Source organism: Microcaecilia unicolor, chromosome 5 (genome assembly GCF_901765095.1).
Source record: "Microcaecilia unicolor chromosome 5, aMicUni1.1, whole genome shotgun sequence".
NCBI classification, from domain to species: Eukaryota; Metazoa; Chordata; class Amphibia; order Gymnophiona; family Siphonopidae; genus Microcaecilia; species Microcaecilia unicolor.
Genome location: NC_044035.1, coordinates 275,176,258 through 275,195,838, shown reverse-complemented (window position 1 = coordinate 275,195,838; position 19,581 = coordinate 275,176,258). Strand labels below are relative to the sequence as shown.

Here is a 19,581-nt window from a genome sequence, read left to right as displayed (position 1 = left end):
AAAAGTTCATAACCAAGGAGAGACAAAATCAGGACTCCTTCAGCATGTTCCTTACAACCTGGAGACATTTGGATAAATTAGAAGATTCCAACTTGTACATAGCTTTCCCTTCACCCCCTGGCCATTTGGAGATCCCGATTACCTGCTATAATCATCTTAAAACTGATTGAAAATAGATATAAAACAGCCAGGGGAAATTGTTTTTATACTGTCATATTCTTCATGTTGACCCTACTGAAAGAATTTGATTTGTGTATATTCTCTAATCCTAAAATAAACCAGTGGATTAGACCGTCATCGCCAATGAGTTAATAAGTTGCTATGAGTGCAAAGAGTGTGTTAATTGAGTAGATATTCCATGCTTATACTGCACGCCTTTCCCAACAAAAGGTAATTTATGATAGCAGTTCACCACAGAGCTGTAGGAAAGATCAGAAGAGTATGTTTCCCAGAAGTAACCTTTACCAATTATGTAAACATTTTTTGTGGATAAATTGCAATAAATCAAGCATAGAAAGCATTTTGCAGTGATATAAATGAAATGTGCCGCTGCAGACACAGAATTAATCCCTGCTCTGCAGTACAGAAGCAAGATGATACAAGAAGATGAGACAGAAGTTGTTGATAAAGAGCCATGATATGTTATCCTTTGCTAGAGTATGTGCTCCTGATCACCATGCAAGTGACCATTCACCATGTGCCATGCATGTTAAACAAACGCAGCTGCAAGACTGAAATTCACTGAGAAGCTGGTGGCAAGCCCAGGCTTTGTAAGACACAGACATCCCTCATGCCAAAAGCCCCCCACCAACTTTGAAACTACAAACCTGTTCTTGTCAGGCTGGTCCCATCCAGCCTAAAACCAGCTTTATCTGCTGCTGCAACCAGCGCTTGGGCAAAGCTGGCACTGGCAAACATCGACTCATCAGAGGAGCTACCTATACTAGACCTATGACTAGAAAAGTTACGGTCCTCATCAGATGCGGAACCCCATCCGTTTACCATTGAACCTAAAAATAAAGGCAGGGGGGCTAGTGAGTGGTATTCATTTATAGCATAATTGCTTGCGTTATCTAAGTCTGACACAGAGCTACAGAGTATATTCTTCCAGACTTCAAGGTAGAATGATCACCTGTTTCCAGGTCATATGGAAGAGGACACAAAGCCCCAGTCTGCTTACTCTTGTATGAGTTTTTTAATTTTCCCCCAAGCAAAATTAAAAGCTGAGGGTAGTCACCCATTTCTACTGATCTGCAGATAGGTATTCATGCAAATTCAAGACTATCAGGATAAAAGGTGAACCAAATAAAAACAGTGGCAGGCTAAGGGGGTTAGAGAATGCAACAAAAGAACATATTTTTTGTGTGTACATAAACCTTCAGGTCAATTCTCAGCAGATACAAAATCATTGTATTTTTTTTTTTTAATGCTGATTGAGCCACTTAAAAAAAAACAAAAAAACAAAAAAGCTATTTTACTCAGCATGAATATATGTGTAATACAGTGACACCTACCCCCCCCCCCCCCCCTTTAACAAAGCCACACTAGCGGTTGCCGGTGCGGATGAGTCGGCATTCTGCACGGCTTTATAAAAGGGGGGTTAATAACTATGCATATAGCAGTGACATTCAGCTGCTATCCTTCTAATTCAGGGGTTCTCAACCCGGTCCTCAGGACTCACCAGCCAGTCAGGTTTTCAGGATATCCACAATGAATATGCACAAGATAAATTTGCATGCACTGCCTCCACTGTATACAAAACTACTTCATGCATATTCATTGTGGGTATCCTGAAACTCTGACTGGCTGGTGAGTCCCAAAGACTGAGTTGAGAACCTCTGCTCTAATTCTATAGATGGCACACACTGTTACGTGCACAATTGTGCATGTAGTTATAAAATAGTACCACTTATGTGCATAACTTAATTAATTAATTGCCCTTGGAATGGTGCTTAATTGACAATAACCATTAATAATCAACTTCAATTAACACTAATTTTCAGTTTTGCAGTAACATATGGAGGGGCCCTTTTACTAAGGTGCATAGGCACCTACGAGTGTACAACATGCGTCAAATTAGAACTACGCCCGACTACCGCGTGCTTTGGGCGGTACTTCAAACTTTTACATGTGTCCGATATGTGTGGCAGAAAATATTTTTTTATTTTCTACCAAGTGGCATTAACTGGGCTGTAATCGGCAATGTACGTGCGCTGGTGATTACTGCATGGTTAATGCATGAGACCTTACCACTAAGTCAATGGGTGGTGGTAAGGTCTCAAGCCCAAAATGGACATGCGCCAATTTTTATTTTACCACTTGTTCATTTTCAGCCAAAAAAAGGGCTTTTTTGCAGACGTGCTGAAAAATGGACCTGCGTGCACCCAATACATGCGCCTACACCAGAACAGGCCATTTTTCGGCACGCTTTAGTAAAAGGGCTCCTAAGTGAGTTATGACCCTAAAGTGCACATGTAAATTCTCTAGCATCTAACTGTAAGGGGGGGTTCATGTGGGAGGGACATGGGCTGGTCACGGGTGTTTCATCTATTCTAGTATACACTTTACACAATATATCAATTGCATATGCATGAGCCACATTTAAATGCACGCTTCTACACCTGCCATAGACAACGCATAAATGGTTGTGCCAAAATCTTGGCACATAAATGCTGACTTAGGTTCGTATTCTATAACTGCAATTACATGCTTAATTGCCATAATAGAATTGGCTCAGCACACACCGCCTGATGTTCAGCGCTATTTAACCGGTAGCTGATGTTATGGAGAATTTGACTGCCTTTTTAGTGACTACTTGGGATGATATTACTCAACGCTCTACTCTGCGAGACAGCATCTCCTCAGAAGTAAAGCTGCAATTTTGAAGAGTTATTTTAAGAAAAAAAAGATTTCCTTTTTTGTGGAGGGAAATTGCAGATATTTCTGATGTATCTCGAGCTACTCGGGCCAGATGTACACAATTTCTTCTTCTTAAGAGTTTTGGCATTGGGTGCTACTTATTTTTTTTGAAGTTCCCCTCCAAATGTTTGTTTTCTGATACTCGTTGTCTTTGAACCAGATCCCCTGGAAATATTCCTGTTAGATAGGGCGTCAAAACAGTATAAACCTGTCAGGGGGTGGAGTGTTAAAACACCTTATTTTTAGACCTCGACAGGATTTTTTTTCAATTGTTATTGAAGGTTTTTCTTTGATTCTCCTTTCTTCTCTTGGAATGTTTCCTGCATGCTTTTTTTTATATTTATGTGATTAAAAATCTTAATTAAAAAAAAATCCTTCTCCCAATGATACTTCTTGTGAACTTGGACACGTCATCTTCCATTGCCTCAGGTGCATATTTAAAGACCTATTTACTAACATGCACTCAAGGACAATTAATCCCCATTATTAGCCTGTAATGCATATTACTTTTATTTAACATATATTGGGCCCTGTTTACTAAGGCACGATAGTGTTTTAATGTGCCTACAACTAGCATGCGTGCTAACCACTTAGGCACCTATAGGAATATTGTAGGTGCATACACAGTTTATGCGTGTAGATAGTTAAGGCGTGTTAAAAATGTTAACGCGCCTATAATGCGGTTTAGTAAACAGGGCCCATTATTTTGCCATAATGTGGCAAAAATTAGGCACAATGGGCCTTATTCTATAAAGGTTATGCTCTCAAATTTATGCTCCTAAAATTTATGCTCCTAATTTAGGAGCATAATTTATACTCCTAAATTTATGCTCCTAAATTAGGAATATAATCGGAGCATAGTGTGTGCTCCTAAATTAGAAGCATAAATTTAGGAGCATAAAGTTTAGGAGTATAAATTTATGACCATAACCTTTATAGAAAAAGTCCCTATGAACTATGACACAAACAAAGCAGCTTATTATTATGCAAATTGAATGTTAGCTTATGTGAAACTTTGCATGCTGTGCTATTTGATGAAAATTAATTTTTCCCTGGGGTGCATCAGCATCCAAACTGATACTTTCTGGGACGGTTTTAAAGGCGCTAGTTGGGTTAGAAATGAGTGCCCCGCCAGATACCAGGAATCCCTAGTGAGATAACAGGGGACGGCTGTGTCCTCTTTTCAGCATGTTCCTATCTAGATACGCAAAAGTGATTTTCATAGTTTGCTTCTGTCAGCTATCCTCTCCTCCCCCGCCACCCCAGGTCCAGCCCTAGTGTAGTGTGTATACTTGATTCCAAATCCCTACTGGTCTACAGCAGTGGTTCCCAAACCTGGTTCTGGATACAGCCCAGCCAGAAAGGTTTTCAGGATATCCACAATGAATAGTGTGATAGTCACATCCAGGATAGTTGGGTTAAGGCAGTTTCAGTTTGAAATACAAGTCCCAGAAGGCATTGCAGGCAAGGAGCCAGGGGGTGAGATGAAGAATCCAGACTGGACTCCTAGCTGCAATCGGGGAAGACATGGGTGTAAGCTGGCAGGATGTGTAGAGTGGCTGCCACTAGGGGGAAAGAGAGATAGGAAACCCTGTGTGCAGGAGCACCTCATTAGTCTAATGCTTAACTCAGCTGGTATGGGTGTAGGGGAAGCTAGTGGAAGGAGAATGATTGGTTGTGAGAGCAGAAGCCAGGAATTGATTAGGCAGGTGGGAAGGAGTCCCAGAGGAGTTCAGTTCAGGAGGGGAGAAGAAGTGAGAGAGAAGCAGTTGCAGGGAAAATCCCTTGGGTGTGAGAAGTCCCTAAAGTATTGAAACCTCCTAAAGGTAAAGGCTGCTTTCTGATTTAACTGGGATGATGAACTGAATGAACTGTTTGTCTTGGGAACTGAACTACTGTTTACTGTGCACTGGATAAAGAGCCCAGACTGAAGCTGACTGTGTGCCTGTATTGAATCCTGGTAGGTGCTGGCAGCCTACTGCTTAAAGGGGACTATTTGCCACACACTTTCAGGTGGCTTACATGTGTTTAAGATTGAAGGTGAATGCTGCTGTTGGAACCATGTATCAGGTCTACTAGAAACCTGCATGGAATAAAAGTAAGATTGAAGTTGCTGGTGGACATTTGTTTCTTGATTGTACCGGGAGCTCTCTTCCTGGTGACAATAGTCACACAAGAGATTTGCATGCACTGTCTCCACTACATGCAAATCTCTCTCATGACCTCTAGGTGTATGTTCTAATATACCACTAAGGGTCTGGCGTACAAATGGGTGCAGTGTGGGCAGATCAACAGTGGGACTCACACATACATAACTTAAATATTCTGTAACTTATGTGTGCATCCGTGGCATCTAGATGTGAGCATTTACACCAGTATTATGGTGGTGTAAATGCTCACACTTAACTACATACGTACATATGTATCAAAAAAATGCTAGTCTAATATAATAAAACGCACCGTGAACGTTCTGAAGACAACGTTCTGAAGTCACTCAAACATTACTTGAAGGGTTCGTGGATTCGTGGTGTGAAGCCAGCCAGGCTGCCAGCCGTCTCTGCCCCGCCCTCGCGTCAAACGTCATGACGTCGAGGGCAAACGTCATGACGTCGAGGGCGGAAAAAAAAAACAAACAAAGCGCAGCGTCAGGGAAGGAGGTGGCGCTCCCGACATCTCTAGCCTTCCCTTCGCTGTGTTCCGCCTTCTTCTGACATCAAGGATGACGTCAGAAGAAGGCGGAACACAGCGAAGGGAAGGCTAGACGTCGGGAGCGCCGCCTCCTTCCCTAACGCTGCCGGAACTGCCGCCACGGAGGTAAATTAAAAAAAAAAAAAAAGGATGTTGGGGGGAGAGAAGAGGGTGGGCAGTTGAACAATGGGAGCGGGAGGGCAGAGGAGAAACGACAGCAAGGATGCGAAGGGGGGGGAAGAAGAGGGCGGGACAGGCTTGGACATGGGAGACAGAAGAGCATGGATGCGAGGGGGGATCATGGAAGGGAGAGAGGGGAATTGCTGGAAAAGGATGAATGGAGGGGGCAGGGGACAGAGAAGCATGGATGGGCATGGATTGAGATGGCAGGGCTCAGGGAGAGAGGGGAATTGCTGGAAATGGATGAATGGAGGGGGCAGGGAACAGAGGAGCATGGATGGGCATGGATTGGGAGGGCAGGGTTCAGGGAGATAGGGGAATTGCTGGATAGGGATGAATGGAGGGGACAGATGGGCATGGATGGATATGGATTGCAGGACAGGCCTCAGGGAGAGAGGGGAATTGCTGGATAGGGATGAATGGAGGGGACAGATGGGCATGGATGGATATGGATTGCAGGACAGGCCTCAGGGAGAGAGGGGAATTGCTGGATAGGGATGAATGGAGGGGGCAGGTGACAGGAGCATGGATGGGCATGGATTGGGAGGGCAGGGCTCAGGGAGAGAGGGGAATTGCTGGATAGGGATGAATGGAGGGGACAGATGGGCATGGATGGATATGGATTGCAGGGCAGGGCTCAGAGAGAGAGGGGAATTGCTGTATAGGGATGAATGGAGGGGGCAGGTGACAGAGGAGCATGGATGGGCATGGATTGGGAGGGCAGGGCTCAGGGAGAGAGGGGAATTGCTGGAAAAGGATGAATGGAGGGGGCAGGGGACAGATGGGCATGGATTGGGAGGGCAAGGCTCACACTCTCTCTCTCATATACAATGTCTTTCTGACTCTCACTCTCACACACTCTGTCTCACAATGTATCACATTCACTCTCTATGTGCCACACAGTCGCTTAGTCTCATACACTCACTCTCACAGAGAATCTGTGTCTCACACACACTCTCTCTCACACTGTGTCTCACATACACACTTGCACACACTCTCATTCTCACACACACACACTCTCACATTCTCACACACACACACTCTCACAAACACACTCACACCCAGACTCACTCTCTCTCTCACACACACACACTCACACTTTCACTCTGTCTCTCACACAGTCACTCTCACATACACTCTCCCAAACATACACACTCCGAGGAAAACCTTGCTAGCGCCCGTTTCATTTGTGTCAGAAACGGGCCTTTTTTACTAGTATTCTATAAAAGCAAAGTAGGTGTCTACTTATCTTTATAGAACAGACTTCTAATAAGTGCCCTCTAGATGCCTTTTATAGAATTGCCCTCTATGTTTAAGCAGTGGGATTATTTTAGTCTTCCTTTTTAAACTATGAGTTTCATGTGTTCCCATCACATTGAAGACAGCAAAGTGCTCTAGTTTGCCTTTTTAAAGTGGATAGATATTATTGACCCTGGCATACGAACATAAGGATAACAACAGTAACAAACACTGAAAAGGTCTTGGGAGCATGATGAATTGCAGATGAGTGAAGCAGAAAGGAAAACATGATACAAGTGACTGAATCTGTTTGCAGAAAGTAGCGTGGAAAACGTTAAAGCAGCTTCTGGATAGGCTATTCCTGATCTGAAGAGAGCCACAGCTCTAAGAAGGCCATGAAAACAGTGAGACAGAGCTAAACTACAAGACCCCCAAGACTCCTACAAAGCAATGAAATGAATTGATTTCCACAGTGCATTTTTTCTAGCAAAAAAGGTGCTGGTACTCAAAAGCTAGGTCACCCTTTAGGGGTGGGGTAATCACTGAGGGACCCACCCCACAATAGCCAGTCCCCCTGCAACCAGTCACAGAATCTATGACAAGGCAAAGTTGGTGTGTAGAGCCTGAGCTTTCATTAAAACTTGTGGTCCATAGATCAATTTTAGCAGACAATGGAAAAGGTGCCAGTACTCAGTACCTCCTCAAAAAAAGCACTGGATTTCCATACGGTAATATTTTGACAGGTAGCCCCAGACAGTGCCATATTTAGTAAGCTGTATTCACAGCAGGAACTTGTAAACAGAAAGGAAAGAAAAATAGCCAAAAGAAGCACCAGGAGCCTTCAAAATCAGGACACAGATCCTTTAATCGTATAACTTGAACATCAATTTCTCCTTAGTGACCCAACACGGGCCGTGTTTTGGTGCACACTCTTTCATATTCATACAATTTCTTTTGAAAGGCACTGTATGAAGAATGATCTATTCACATCATTGAATGTAATATGCACCTTTTTCCTAGTTCACAAATTTCTAAATAAGCAGTGGATTTTCCTGAGATCATCTTAATAATGGCTTATGGACTTTTTAAAGGAAATTATCCAAGCCTTTTTTAAACCTCGCTAAGCTAACTGTTTTTATCATATTCTCTGACAACAAACTTCAGAGTTTAATTACAAGTTGAGTGAAGAAATATTTTCCCTGATTTGTTTTAAATGTACTACTTTGTAGCTTCAAGTGCCCCTTAGTCCTAGTATTTTGGGAAAGAATAAACAAGTGATTTATCTCTACCCACTCCACTCCACTCATTATTTTACAGACCTCTATCATATGTCCCCTCAGCCATCTCTGCTCCAAGCTGAAGAGCCCTATCCACTTTAGCCTTTCCTCATAGGGAAGTCGTCCCATCCCCTTTATCATTTTTATTGCCATTCTCTGTACCTTTTCTAATTCCACTAAATATTTTTTTTAGATGCAGTCACACCATGGAGCGATACAAAGACATTATAACATTCTCATTTTTGTTTTCCATTCCTTTCCTAATAATACCTAACATTCTATTTGCTTTCTTAGCCACAGCTGCACACTGAGCAGAGGGTTTCAACGTATCATCAACAATGACTCCTAGAACCTTTTCCTGGTCGGTGACTCCTAATATTGAACCTTGCATCATGTAGCTATAGTTCGGGTTCTCTTTCCCACATGCATCACTTTGCACTTGCTCATATTAAACATCATCTGCTATTTGGATGCCCAGTCGCCCAGTCTCGTAGGGTTCTCTTACAATTTTTCAAAATCCTCTTGCGATTTTGAATAACTTTGTGTCATCGGCAAATGTAATTACTTCACTAGTTATTCCCATTTCTAGATGATTTATATATATATATTAAAAAGTAGTGGTCCCAGAACAGACCCCTGGGGAACCTCACAATCTACACTTCTCCATTGAGAATACTGACCATTTAACCCTACTTTCTGTTTCCTATATTTTGAGTGTTATCGAGTATCAGTTCTGATGAAAGCACTTATTTTATAAAATAGACAGGTAAACATGTTGAGTATATGAATATTTACACCATCTTCAGAGCAGGTAGAAATGTGTGTGTATGAACCTTTGTGTTACTGAAATTGTTTTTGGGGTGCCATACAAAATAAGAGATGTGGAGGGGCATTTTCAAAAGAATGTCCAAATCAGAATTGGGACATCCCACTCATAATGTTCAAAAAAATTCATCTGACAGCCATTTTTAAACAGGAAGGGCCATGCCTTAATCCCTCTAGTGGTCAGCTACTCAATCAGGGCACCTTTTTATACCCTGGATGCGATTCAAAGAAGTCCAACTTCACAAGCTTCTTTTTTGAGTTGGACATTTCTTCCCATTCGATTATCACTGTTGGACAACCTAAATCTGGGCCCTCCCTAGTCCCACCCCCTTGCTATTTGGACAAACTGCAGTGTAGGATGTCCAAATTTTGCCTTTTGCGATTTGGACATTTTTGGCAGATGGATATTTTTATGGGGCATTTTCAGACATCCATCTGTTTTGAAAATGAGCACCATAGGTATCTAATTTGCCTTTATAATATAGGCACGCTGTTATAAAATAACTACCCCTTGTGTGCAGCTGATTTGCTTTTTTCTATTTAAAAATAGATACAAAATGAGAGAAAAAATACATTAAACCTGAGAACAATAAGAACAATGCCTAAAAAAATATGTGGAGACATGCAAAAACAGCCACAAACTGAATAGACCATGGTATTCAGCCATTTACAAGAGTTAGGAACTTTGCAAATATCTATTTCCAGAGTTTACTAGTTATTCTAAGGTATTATTTTAACACAATTCTAAAAGACATTATGCTTTTACATCCATTTAAGTATTCTTTCTGCTAGATTTAGCCATTGGAATACACACTGAGCAATTCATTGTGTGCTTTGTTGCAGAAGCATTCCCCTTTCCCTCTTTTCTGTGAGTATATTTTTCTGCTCTGATTATTTTTCTCTGCAGCACAAAATATCTTGCTAGCATATGGTCACAGCAGCAGTTTTTGAAACTTTATTGGTGGATCTATGTTTACGCCTCAATGTTCACCAGCAATTACATCTTAGATAATAAGCATTTGATCACAAACCAGTCATGTAAAGACAGCTTCTCTCACACCAAGTACTGCACATATGAAATTCATGCTACCATCTAATACAGCAGCATGCTGAATGGACTTCTAGCACCTGAACACAAAGCACTGATGGTAGTGTGCCATAGCTGCTCAAATAGCAAATAGATGTTAGGGGTCATTTGAAAAGGGATGAAGAACACAACTAAGAGTATCATTATGCTTCTGTTAGGACCACAGCTTGCTATATGCAATTATGATAGTCCCATCTCAAAAAGGATATAGTGGAACTAGAAAAGATTCAGGGCCCCTTTTAAAAAGCGGCACAAAAGCCCAATGCAGGATTCCGCTCACTAACACGGAAGTACCGCTGGGTTACCGCAGCAGCCCGGCATTAGTTCCTACCCCCAGTGTGCCGTCATATCCGGTCGTACAAAAATATATTTATTTTTGTAGTGCCAGTGTGTACCTGATGGTAATCATGCAGAGACCCCCACCCCCGAAATGGCCACGTGACAAGTGCTTCACTTGCCGCATGACCATTTCCTCAAAAAAAGAAAGACCTACCTTTTACCTGCTGCAGTAAAAGGGGGCCTTGGCACACATCAAAAACACGTGCCGATGCCAGTGCAGGCCCCCTTTTGCCACAGCTTGTATCAAGAATGCTGTTGAATTGTTAAATAGGGAATGATTGTTTAACCTTTCAAATTTGGATTTGATCAAGCTTAGGGCCCTGTTTACTAAGGTGCGCTAGCATTGGTACTTTGAAATCACAGTTCAATTTAATGTAAGTTCTCCACTGTTTTTATGTCTTTTTGAAAATTGAAAGTTTGAGAACTAAGGGGTCCTATTACTAAGCTGCGGAAAAAAGGACTCTGCGGTAGCAGAGAGGGTAATTTTTCCTGTGCACTAGGGCCTTTATTTCTGTAGCTGGTAAAAGCCCTCCCCCCCCCCAAAAAAATGTCCACGCGGTGAGAAAACTTTTACCGTGTGGCCATGCTGTAAGGAGCCCTTACCACCACCCACTGAAGTGGTGATAACGGCTCCAGCGTGAACCTGGCAGTAACTGGGCAGCGTGTGCCGATGCCTGACTACTGCTGGGTTATTGCCATTCATGCCATTTTCTGGGTTTTCTTTTTCTTCCGGAAATGGCGTGTGCTTGGGACAGGACTATCGCCGGCGGTCGCGTTGGGCCGGCGGTAGTCCCAGAAGAGTGAGCGGTAAGCCCGCATTGGGCTTACCAGTGCTCTGTAAAAGGGCCCCTGAATTTTTACAGACATTTTTTTCAGCCTGTGATGTGATCCACCCTTTCAAGTTTTGAGATTAACTATATCTCGAATGGGGTTCTGAGGCTTTTTCCCTCTTGTAATATTATACTGTTCGAAAGTTTATGTCTGAGCTGATTGGTATTATATTTGAGTGAACCTTTTATGTGGTGTTATTAGATTGTAGTTCACAGTTCCTTTTTGGATTGTATTTGATAATAGAGCCATTACTAATCCCTGGAAATGAGCTATGAGAAACAGATCTGCATTTTGGAATCTGCCAGGAATTGTGACCTTGATAGTCCACTGTTGGAGTCAATGGACATTGGTCAGACTCAGCTTGGTTTTCTTTATGTTCTTATGTTGTGATGGTTGAATGACTGTATGCAGTCTCTTCTTTGCTTTTAATATGTTTAAAGGCCAAAAATCAATCTTATGTTACCCCTGGTAGGACTTCCACAATCAGAAGGATACAAACCCTACAGAAGTTTGACACTTTACAGCTTCTAGTATAATCAATACATATTTAAACATTTAATGAAAAATGAATTTACTCTACTTAGCCAAATTTATGTGTGTTTGCAATCTTAGCCCTTCTGGAGTCTTATATTGCTGAATGACAAAGAAATGTCACAAATCTATTCAAGCTGCTAAAGGAAAATGCACATAGAACATTAAGCAGTTGCTGAAATGTTGCTGAGCAGTAAAGTAGTATGATAAAGTGGCATCTCGCTGTGTCTCTATTACATCTTCAGCACTAAAATTAATTTACAATCAGTCATCAATTCATTTACATGTCATTTTATGCTAAATCCATCCTTGCTGATGAATGCGTATCTCCAGATCCATTAAGCTAGAGTAAAATCTGTGCTTTATAATATGACCCTGCTAATTGTTGCATTACCATTTTTATGAGATACAAAAACTAGCAGGTCCCCATTTTCCAGAGCACATATTTAATCCATGCACTACATTCAGCCTATTAAATGCAATCTGCTTAACTGCCTGTTACATAAAAATCTTCAGTGATATGTATCTCTGAAAAATCAATATGTGTTGACCCCTTAAACAGGTAATGTATTGCTAAAGGTAACTAATCTTGTGTAATTTCCAACTTATTCCACTTGTATAGTAGATATAGATATTAAGCACATTAAACTGATCTTCTACTAGATGCAGTGATGGATTCAGGATTAAGAGAGCAAGAGAGGCTACTCCTTGGAGATCAGAGAGCAGGAGACTGGGGAATGTATTTCAATGCCTTCAGAATTTGGTGCTAGTCACATGTCTGTGTTGCCCTTCCCTAAATCCTTACTGAAGAATGCTTCATTCTTACTACTACTACTATTTATCATTTCTATAGCGCTACAAGGCATACGCAGCACTGTACACCATACACAAAAGAGTCAGTCCCTGCTCAAAGAGCTTACCATCTAGATAAGACAGGTAAAGAGACAGAATAATTAAGGGTAAGGGAATAAATAGGAGAGGTTAAAGGACAGGGCAAGTGAGTAGTGGTTAGGAGTTAAAAGCAGTGGCAAAGAGATGGGCTTTAAGTTTGGACTTGAAAATGGCCAAAGATGGGGCTAGATGCACAGGCTCGGGAAGTCTATTCCAGGCGTGAGGTGCAGCAAGACAAAAGGAACGGAGTCTAGAATTAGCAGTAGAGGAGAAGGGGAAGGATAAGAGAGATTTATTTACAGAACGGAGTACCCGAGGAGGGGCGTAGGGAGAGACAAGAGTGGAGAGGTACTGGGGAGCGGCAGAGTGAATACACTTATAGGTCAATAAGAGAAGCTTGAACTGAATACGGAAACGGATAGGGAGCCAGTGAAGTGATTTAAGGAGGGGGCTAATGTGAGCATAGCGACTTTGGCGGAAAATGAGTCGTGCAGCAGAGTTTTGGACTGATTGAAGAGGAGAGAGATGGCTAAGAGGGAGGCCGGTGAGAAGCAGGTTACAATAATCAAGACGAGAGGTGATAAGAGTGTGGACAAGGGTTCTGGTAGAGTGCTCAGAGATGAAGGGATGGATTTTGCTAATGTTATAGAGAAAGAAACGACAAGTTTTGGCAATCTGTTGAATATGAGCAGAGAAGGAGAGAGGAGTCAAAGATGACCCCAAGTTTACGAGCTGATGAGACAGGGAGAATGAGCGTGCCATCCACAGAAATAGAGAAATTAATAATAATGAATATTATTAATCCCATTTATAACATTAATATTATAAATAATATTATGATTATGAGCATTATTATTGTGAATATTAATAATAATGAATATTATTAATCCAGTTTATAACATTAAAATTATGACTTGAAGCAATAAAAATAATACAACATAATACACCTTATAGAAGACAATTATTCATTATTTGGTTTTGATCATTAAATTGCATGCAGGCTCAAAAGAGCTTTGATCACTGCCATGTAATCTCTGAGCTAAAATGAAGTCTACAGGTCTCTTGTCATGTCAGTAGATACATTCCTATGGGCGTCTCTAGTGTTTAGCATGCACTAAAAACACTACCACACCTTTGTAAAAGACCCCCACAATGTGTTAATGGTATACTTCTACACTATCATGGTAGTACACTTTAGGAAATTTAGCCTTAAGTATACACATGAGGTGATTGCATAAAAAAAGCAATTATATAACTGCATGCATGCAGTTAAGCATAGAAATAAGAAGAACCAAGTATTCTCTACAAGTTCACACAGATGAAACACAACACAGTGGAGATGACTAAACCAATGAGGAAGGAGAAACCTCAATAAAATTGTTCTTTATAGAGATGAAAACACACTGAACTAAAATCATCAAATAAGAAAGGCCTCGACACAGGCTGTTTCGGCGTAACTGCCTTCCATTGGTTCACGTTGATGACTTCTAAAATACTTGTGTATTTCTTAATGATCACAGTGATATTGTTTGCTAGAAGCTTTATCTGTTTTAAATATTCAATTAGTGAAAACCAAAAGGAAACATATCATTGTTTTCTCTACTTGTGCTGTAAGAATGGTTATGGACTGCTGATGAAGTGAATTATGCCAAAACATTGCCTGTGTCGAGTGAGTCCTTGCTCGTTTGATTATTTGAGGTCAATGTGTTTCCATCTCAATAAAGAACAATTTTGTGAATGGGGTCTCTCCTTCCTCATCGGTTTGGTCATCTCCATTGTGTTGTGATTCATCAGTAGATATGCATGCCATAATGCATAAATGCCAAGATAATTGTCATTTATACACATATGTGTGCTTTGCGCCATTCTAGAAAACAATGTGTATGTGGCTAGAGCATGGGAGGGGCATGGGCATATCTCCATGTTATGCCCATATCTCACAGACTACTATAAGTTACATCCACATCATGATACACTTACCAGCTCATTTTTGAAAGAGAAGGGCGACCATCTTTCGACACAAATCAGGAGATGGGCGTCCTTCTCTTGGGGGCGCCAGAATCGGCATAATTGAAAGCCGATTTTGGGTGTCCCCAACTGCTTTCCGTCGCCGGGACGGCCGCAGTTCCCGGGGGCGTGTCAGAATGGTAGTGAAGGCGGGACAGGGGTGTGCCGGGGCATGGTTAAGAGATGGCCGGCTTCGACTGATAATGGAAAAAAATGGGCGTCCCTGGTGAGAATTTGGTCCGCTTTTTTTGGTCCCTTTTTTTTAAGGTCCAAGTCACAAAAAAGTGCCTGAACTGCCCAGATGACCACCGAGGGAATCGGGGATGACATCCCCTGACTCCCCCAGTGGTCACTAAGTCCCTCCCATCCTCAAAAAAAACAACTTTAAGAACTTTTTTTGCCAGCCTCAAATGTTATACCCAGCTCCCTGACAGCAGTATATAGGTCCCTGGAGCAGTTTTAGTCGGTGCAATGGACTTCAGGCAGGCGAACCCAGGCCCCCCCTACCTGTTACACTTGTGGTGGAAAATGGGAGCCCTTCTAAACCCACCAGAAACCCAATGTACCCACGTGTGGGTGCCCCCTTCACCCTTAGGGCTATGGTAGTGGTGTATAGTTGTGGGGAGTGGGTTTTCGGGGGGTTTGGGGGGCTCAGCACCCAAGGTAAGGGAGCTATGCACCTGGGAGCAAATGTTTTTTGTTAATTTGTAGAAGTGCCCTCTAGGGTGCCCAGTTGGTGTCCTGGCATGTGAGGAGGACCAGTGCACTACAAATCATGGCCCCTCCCATGACCAAAGGGCTTGGAGTTGTTTGTTTTTGAGATGGGCGTCCTCAGTTTCCATTATGGCTGAAAACCGAGGGCGCCCATCTCTACAGCCGGTGATCTCAGCATTTGAACCAAATGTTGAGATTTGGGCACCCCCAACCGTATTTTTGAAATGAAAGATGGACGCCCATCTCCTTTTGAAAATACGGTTGGCCCTGCCCATTTGTGGCGCCGTTCGAAAATGCCCCTCATAGTCATAAACATTTTTACCTGACATTGATCTAGTATAACTGAGCAAGCCTAACTAGGTGTATCAGTGTTATAGAACAGTACCTTGGCACACATGCCATTCAAGAACTGACACTCAGCACCTTGAGGCGCCCAGTTATATCCTAATAGGTTCTGAAAAACTGACATGCATGCTAGACTGCTCTATCAGACCTGTTCTGTGCAATTTTATTTCCAGCCTCTTTGTATAAAATTGTCTCAGGGTAATCCCAGCCAACTGATGAGTGGAAGAAGAACAGATATATAGGAAATTGTCATTTGCCCTTTCAAACAGTACTAAGATGAAGGAACATTCCATGAAACCAAATCCTCCCAAATGTAAAGGCTTGAAATACAAATCAATGCATGCATCAACCTTTTCCTATACAAGCACACAGCTCTGGAACACACTGCCACGTAACCTGAAAACACTCTACGAAATGACCAATTTCCACAAATTCCTGAAAACTTATCTCTTCGACAAAATATATCATAAAGAACAACACGTGTAACTCTACATTCTTTACGATATCCAGGAATGTTCTTTAATGTCTTTTGCTTTCATACTGTCATGCACCTAATGTCTATGGCTTTAACACTATCATGTATTTCACCATCATGTACCCAAAACTTGCTGTAAAACCAAATGTACATTCTTTTCTATTTCCAGTATCCACGATGAATTGTAAGCCACATTGAGCCTGCAAAAAGGTGGGATAATGTGGGATACAAATGTAATAATAATAATAATAATAATAATAGGTAGCAAACTGGAAAAAGTAATATTTTACCAGATACACAGTTAAGCTGTGAATATGTTGTCAGATTATATAGTGATGGCATCTAGCATATTTGGCTCCTTATACTTTTCTGTATACAATTCAGATTTTTCTTACACACCTACAGGTGAAAACTTGGCTCTTCTCCTAAACGAGCAGTTCTGATCATATTACTTCAAAAAAGATAAAGTGGAATTAGAAAAGGTTCAAAGAAGAGCGACAAAAATGATAACGGGAATGGAACTCCTCTCATATGAGGAAAGGCTAAAGAGGTTAAGGTTCTTCAGCTTGGAAAAGAGACAGATGAGGGGAGATATGATTAGGTCTACAAAATCCTGAGTGATGTAGAACGAGAGTAAATCATACTCATTCCAAAAGTACAAAGACTAGGGGACACTTTGAGGAAGTTACATGGAAATACTTATAAACAAATAGGAGGAAATTGTTTTTCACTCAACTAATAGTTAAGCTCTGGAACTCTTTGCAGGAGAATGTAGTAACAGCAGTTAGTGTATCTGGGTTTAAAAATGGTTTGGACAAGTTCCTGGAGGAAAAGTCCATAGTCTGCTATTGAGACAGACATGGGGAAGCAACTGGTTGCCCTGGGATTGGTAGCATGGAGTGTTGCCACAATTTGGATGTCTGCTAGGTACTTGTGACTTGGCTTGGCCACTGTTGGAAACAGGATACTGGGCTATATAGACCATTGGTCTGACCCAGTATGGCTACTCTTATGTAAGCCTTTAATGGAAAAAGCCATTAACTTGCTACTCTCACGCACACATACAGTGGTGGAAATAAGTATTTGATCCCTTGCTGATTTTGTAAGTTTGCCCACTGACAAAGACATGAGCAGCCCATAATTGAAGGGTAGGTTATTGGTAACAGTGAGAGATAGCACATCACAAATTAAATCCGGAAAATCACATTGTGGAAAGTATATGAATTTATTTGCATTCTGCAGAGGGAAATAAGTATTTGATCCCCCACCAACCAGTAAGAGATCTGGCCCCTACAGACCAGGTAGATGCTCCAAATCAACTCGTTACCTGCATGACAGACAGCTGTCGGCAATGGTCACCTGTATGAAAGACACCTGTCCACAGACTCAGTGAATCAGTCAGACTCTAACCTCTACAAAATGGCCAAGAGCAAGGAGCTGTCTAAGGATGTCAGGGACAAGATCATACACCTGCACAAGGCTGGAATGGGCTACAAAACCATCAGTAAGACGCTGGGCGAGAAGGAGACAACTGTTGGTGCCATAGTAAGAAAATGGAAGAAGTACAAAATGACTGTCAATCGACAAAGATCTGGGGCTCCACGCAAAATCTCACCTCGTGGGGTATCCTTGATCATGAGGAAGGTTAGAAATCAGCCTACAACTACAAGGGGGGAACTTGTCAATGATCTCAAGGCAGCTGGGACCACTGTCACCACGAAAACCATTGGTAACACATTACGACATAACGGATTGCAATCCTGCAGTGCCCGCAAGGTCCCCCTGCTCCGGAAGGCACATGTGACGGCCCGTCTGAAGTTTGCCAGTGAACACCTGGATGATGCCGAGAGTGATTGGGAGAAGGTGCTGTGGTCAGATGAGACAAAAATTGAGCTCTTTGGCATGAACTCAACTCGCCGTGTTTGGAGGAAGAGAAATGCTGCCTATGACCCAAAGAACACCGTCCCCACTGTCAAGCATGGAGGTGGAAATGTTATGTTTTGGGGGTGTTTCTCTGCTAAGGGCACAGGACTACTTCACCGCATCAATGGGAGAATGGATGGGGCCATGTACCGTACAATTCTGAGTGACAACCTCCTTCCCTCCGCCAGGGCCTTAAAAATGGGTCGTGGCTGGGTCTTCCAGCACGACAATGACCCAAAACATACAGCCAAGGCAACAAAGGAGTGGCTCAGGAAGAAGCACATTAGGGTCATGGAGTGGCCTAGCCAGTCACCAGACCTTAATCCCATTGAAAACTTATGGAGGGAGCTGAAGCTGCGAGTTGCCAAGCGACAGCCCAGAACTCTTAATGATTTAGAGATGATCTGCAAAGAGGAGTGGACCAAAATTCCTCCTGACATGTGTGCAAACCTCATCATCAACTACAGAAGACGTCTGACCGCTGTGCTTGCCAACAAGGGTTTTGCCACCAAGTATTAGGTCTTGTTTGCCAGAGGGATTAAATACTTATTTCCCTCTGCAGAATGCAAATAAATTCATATACTTTCCACAATGTGATTTTCCGGATTTAATTTGTGATGTGCTATCTCTCACTGTTACTAATAACCTACCCTTCAATTATGGGCTGCTCATGTCTTTGTCAGTGGGCAAACTTACAAAATCAGCAAGGGATCAAATACTTATTTCCACCACTGTATGGACTAACACTGGCTGCACATACTTTAGCAGGACTTGCTTATCCACTCTTACCCTAGCTGAGATCATATTCACACACCTTTTGGAGGTAATATGCAACTTTCTTTAAATTAGTCCCCTTATTTTCTATCTTCTGTGTCTGCTTTTTAAGATGTCTTATTGTGCAATCGGTCAACATTGTAAGTGGCTTAGTATGCCATAATATTTCATGTTACTAGAATATTTATTTCTGCTGAAATTGTCTATTGCCTGTGTCCAGATGGCTCTTGCTGTATACCACCTTGGGTGAATTGCTTAAAAAAAGGCAATAAATAAATCCTAGTACATACAAGTCTATTAATTTTCCAATTCCTCATTACTTTTCCTTCTTGACCTCTCCCCAAAACCCTCCTTGGGATCTCTGCTTTTTTGGATAAGTCATTCTTATCTGTGCCCATTTCCTCCACTACTAACTATAGGGTTCTTTTACTAAGGTGCACCGAGAAATGGCCTGTGCTGGTGTAGATGCGTGTATTGGATGTGCGCAGGTCCATTTTTCAGCGCGCCTGCCAAAAAGGCCTTATTTTTGGCCAAAT

At 42.0% G+C, this 19,581-nt stretch overlaps 1 protein-coding gene across 9 annotated transcripts in view; it reads right to left on the bottom strand.

Moving 5' to 3' along the window:
* The window catches only part of ROBO2 (roundabout guidance receptor 2), an 888,662-nt gene that overhangs the window by 12,149 nt on the left and 856,932 nt on the right, over positions 1 to 19,581 (bottom strand). For 5 of the 9 annotated variants that reach the window (XM_030204228.1, XM_030204231.1, XM_030204229.1 and 2 more), the window contains one exon: positions 828 to 1,010. The exons of the other annotated variants lie outside the window; for them this stretch is intronic. In XM_030204228.1, coding sequence (XP_030060088.1) covers positions 828 to 1,010 — 183 coding nt within the window. The remainder of the gene's footprint in view (positions 1 to 827; positions 1,011 to 19,581) is intronic. 9 annotated transcript variants of the gene reach the window in all.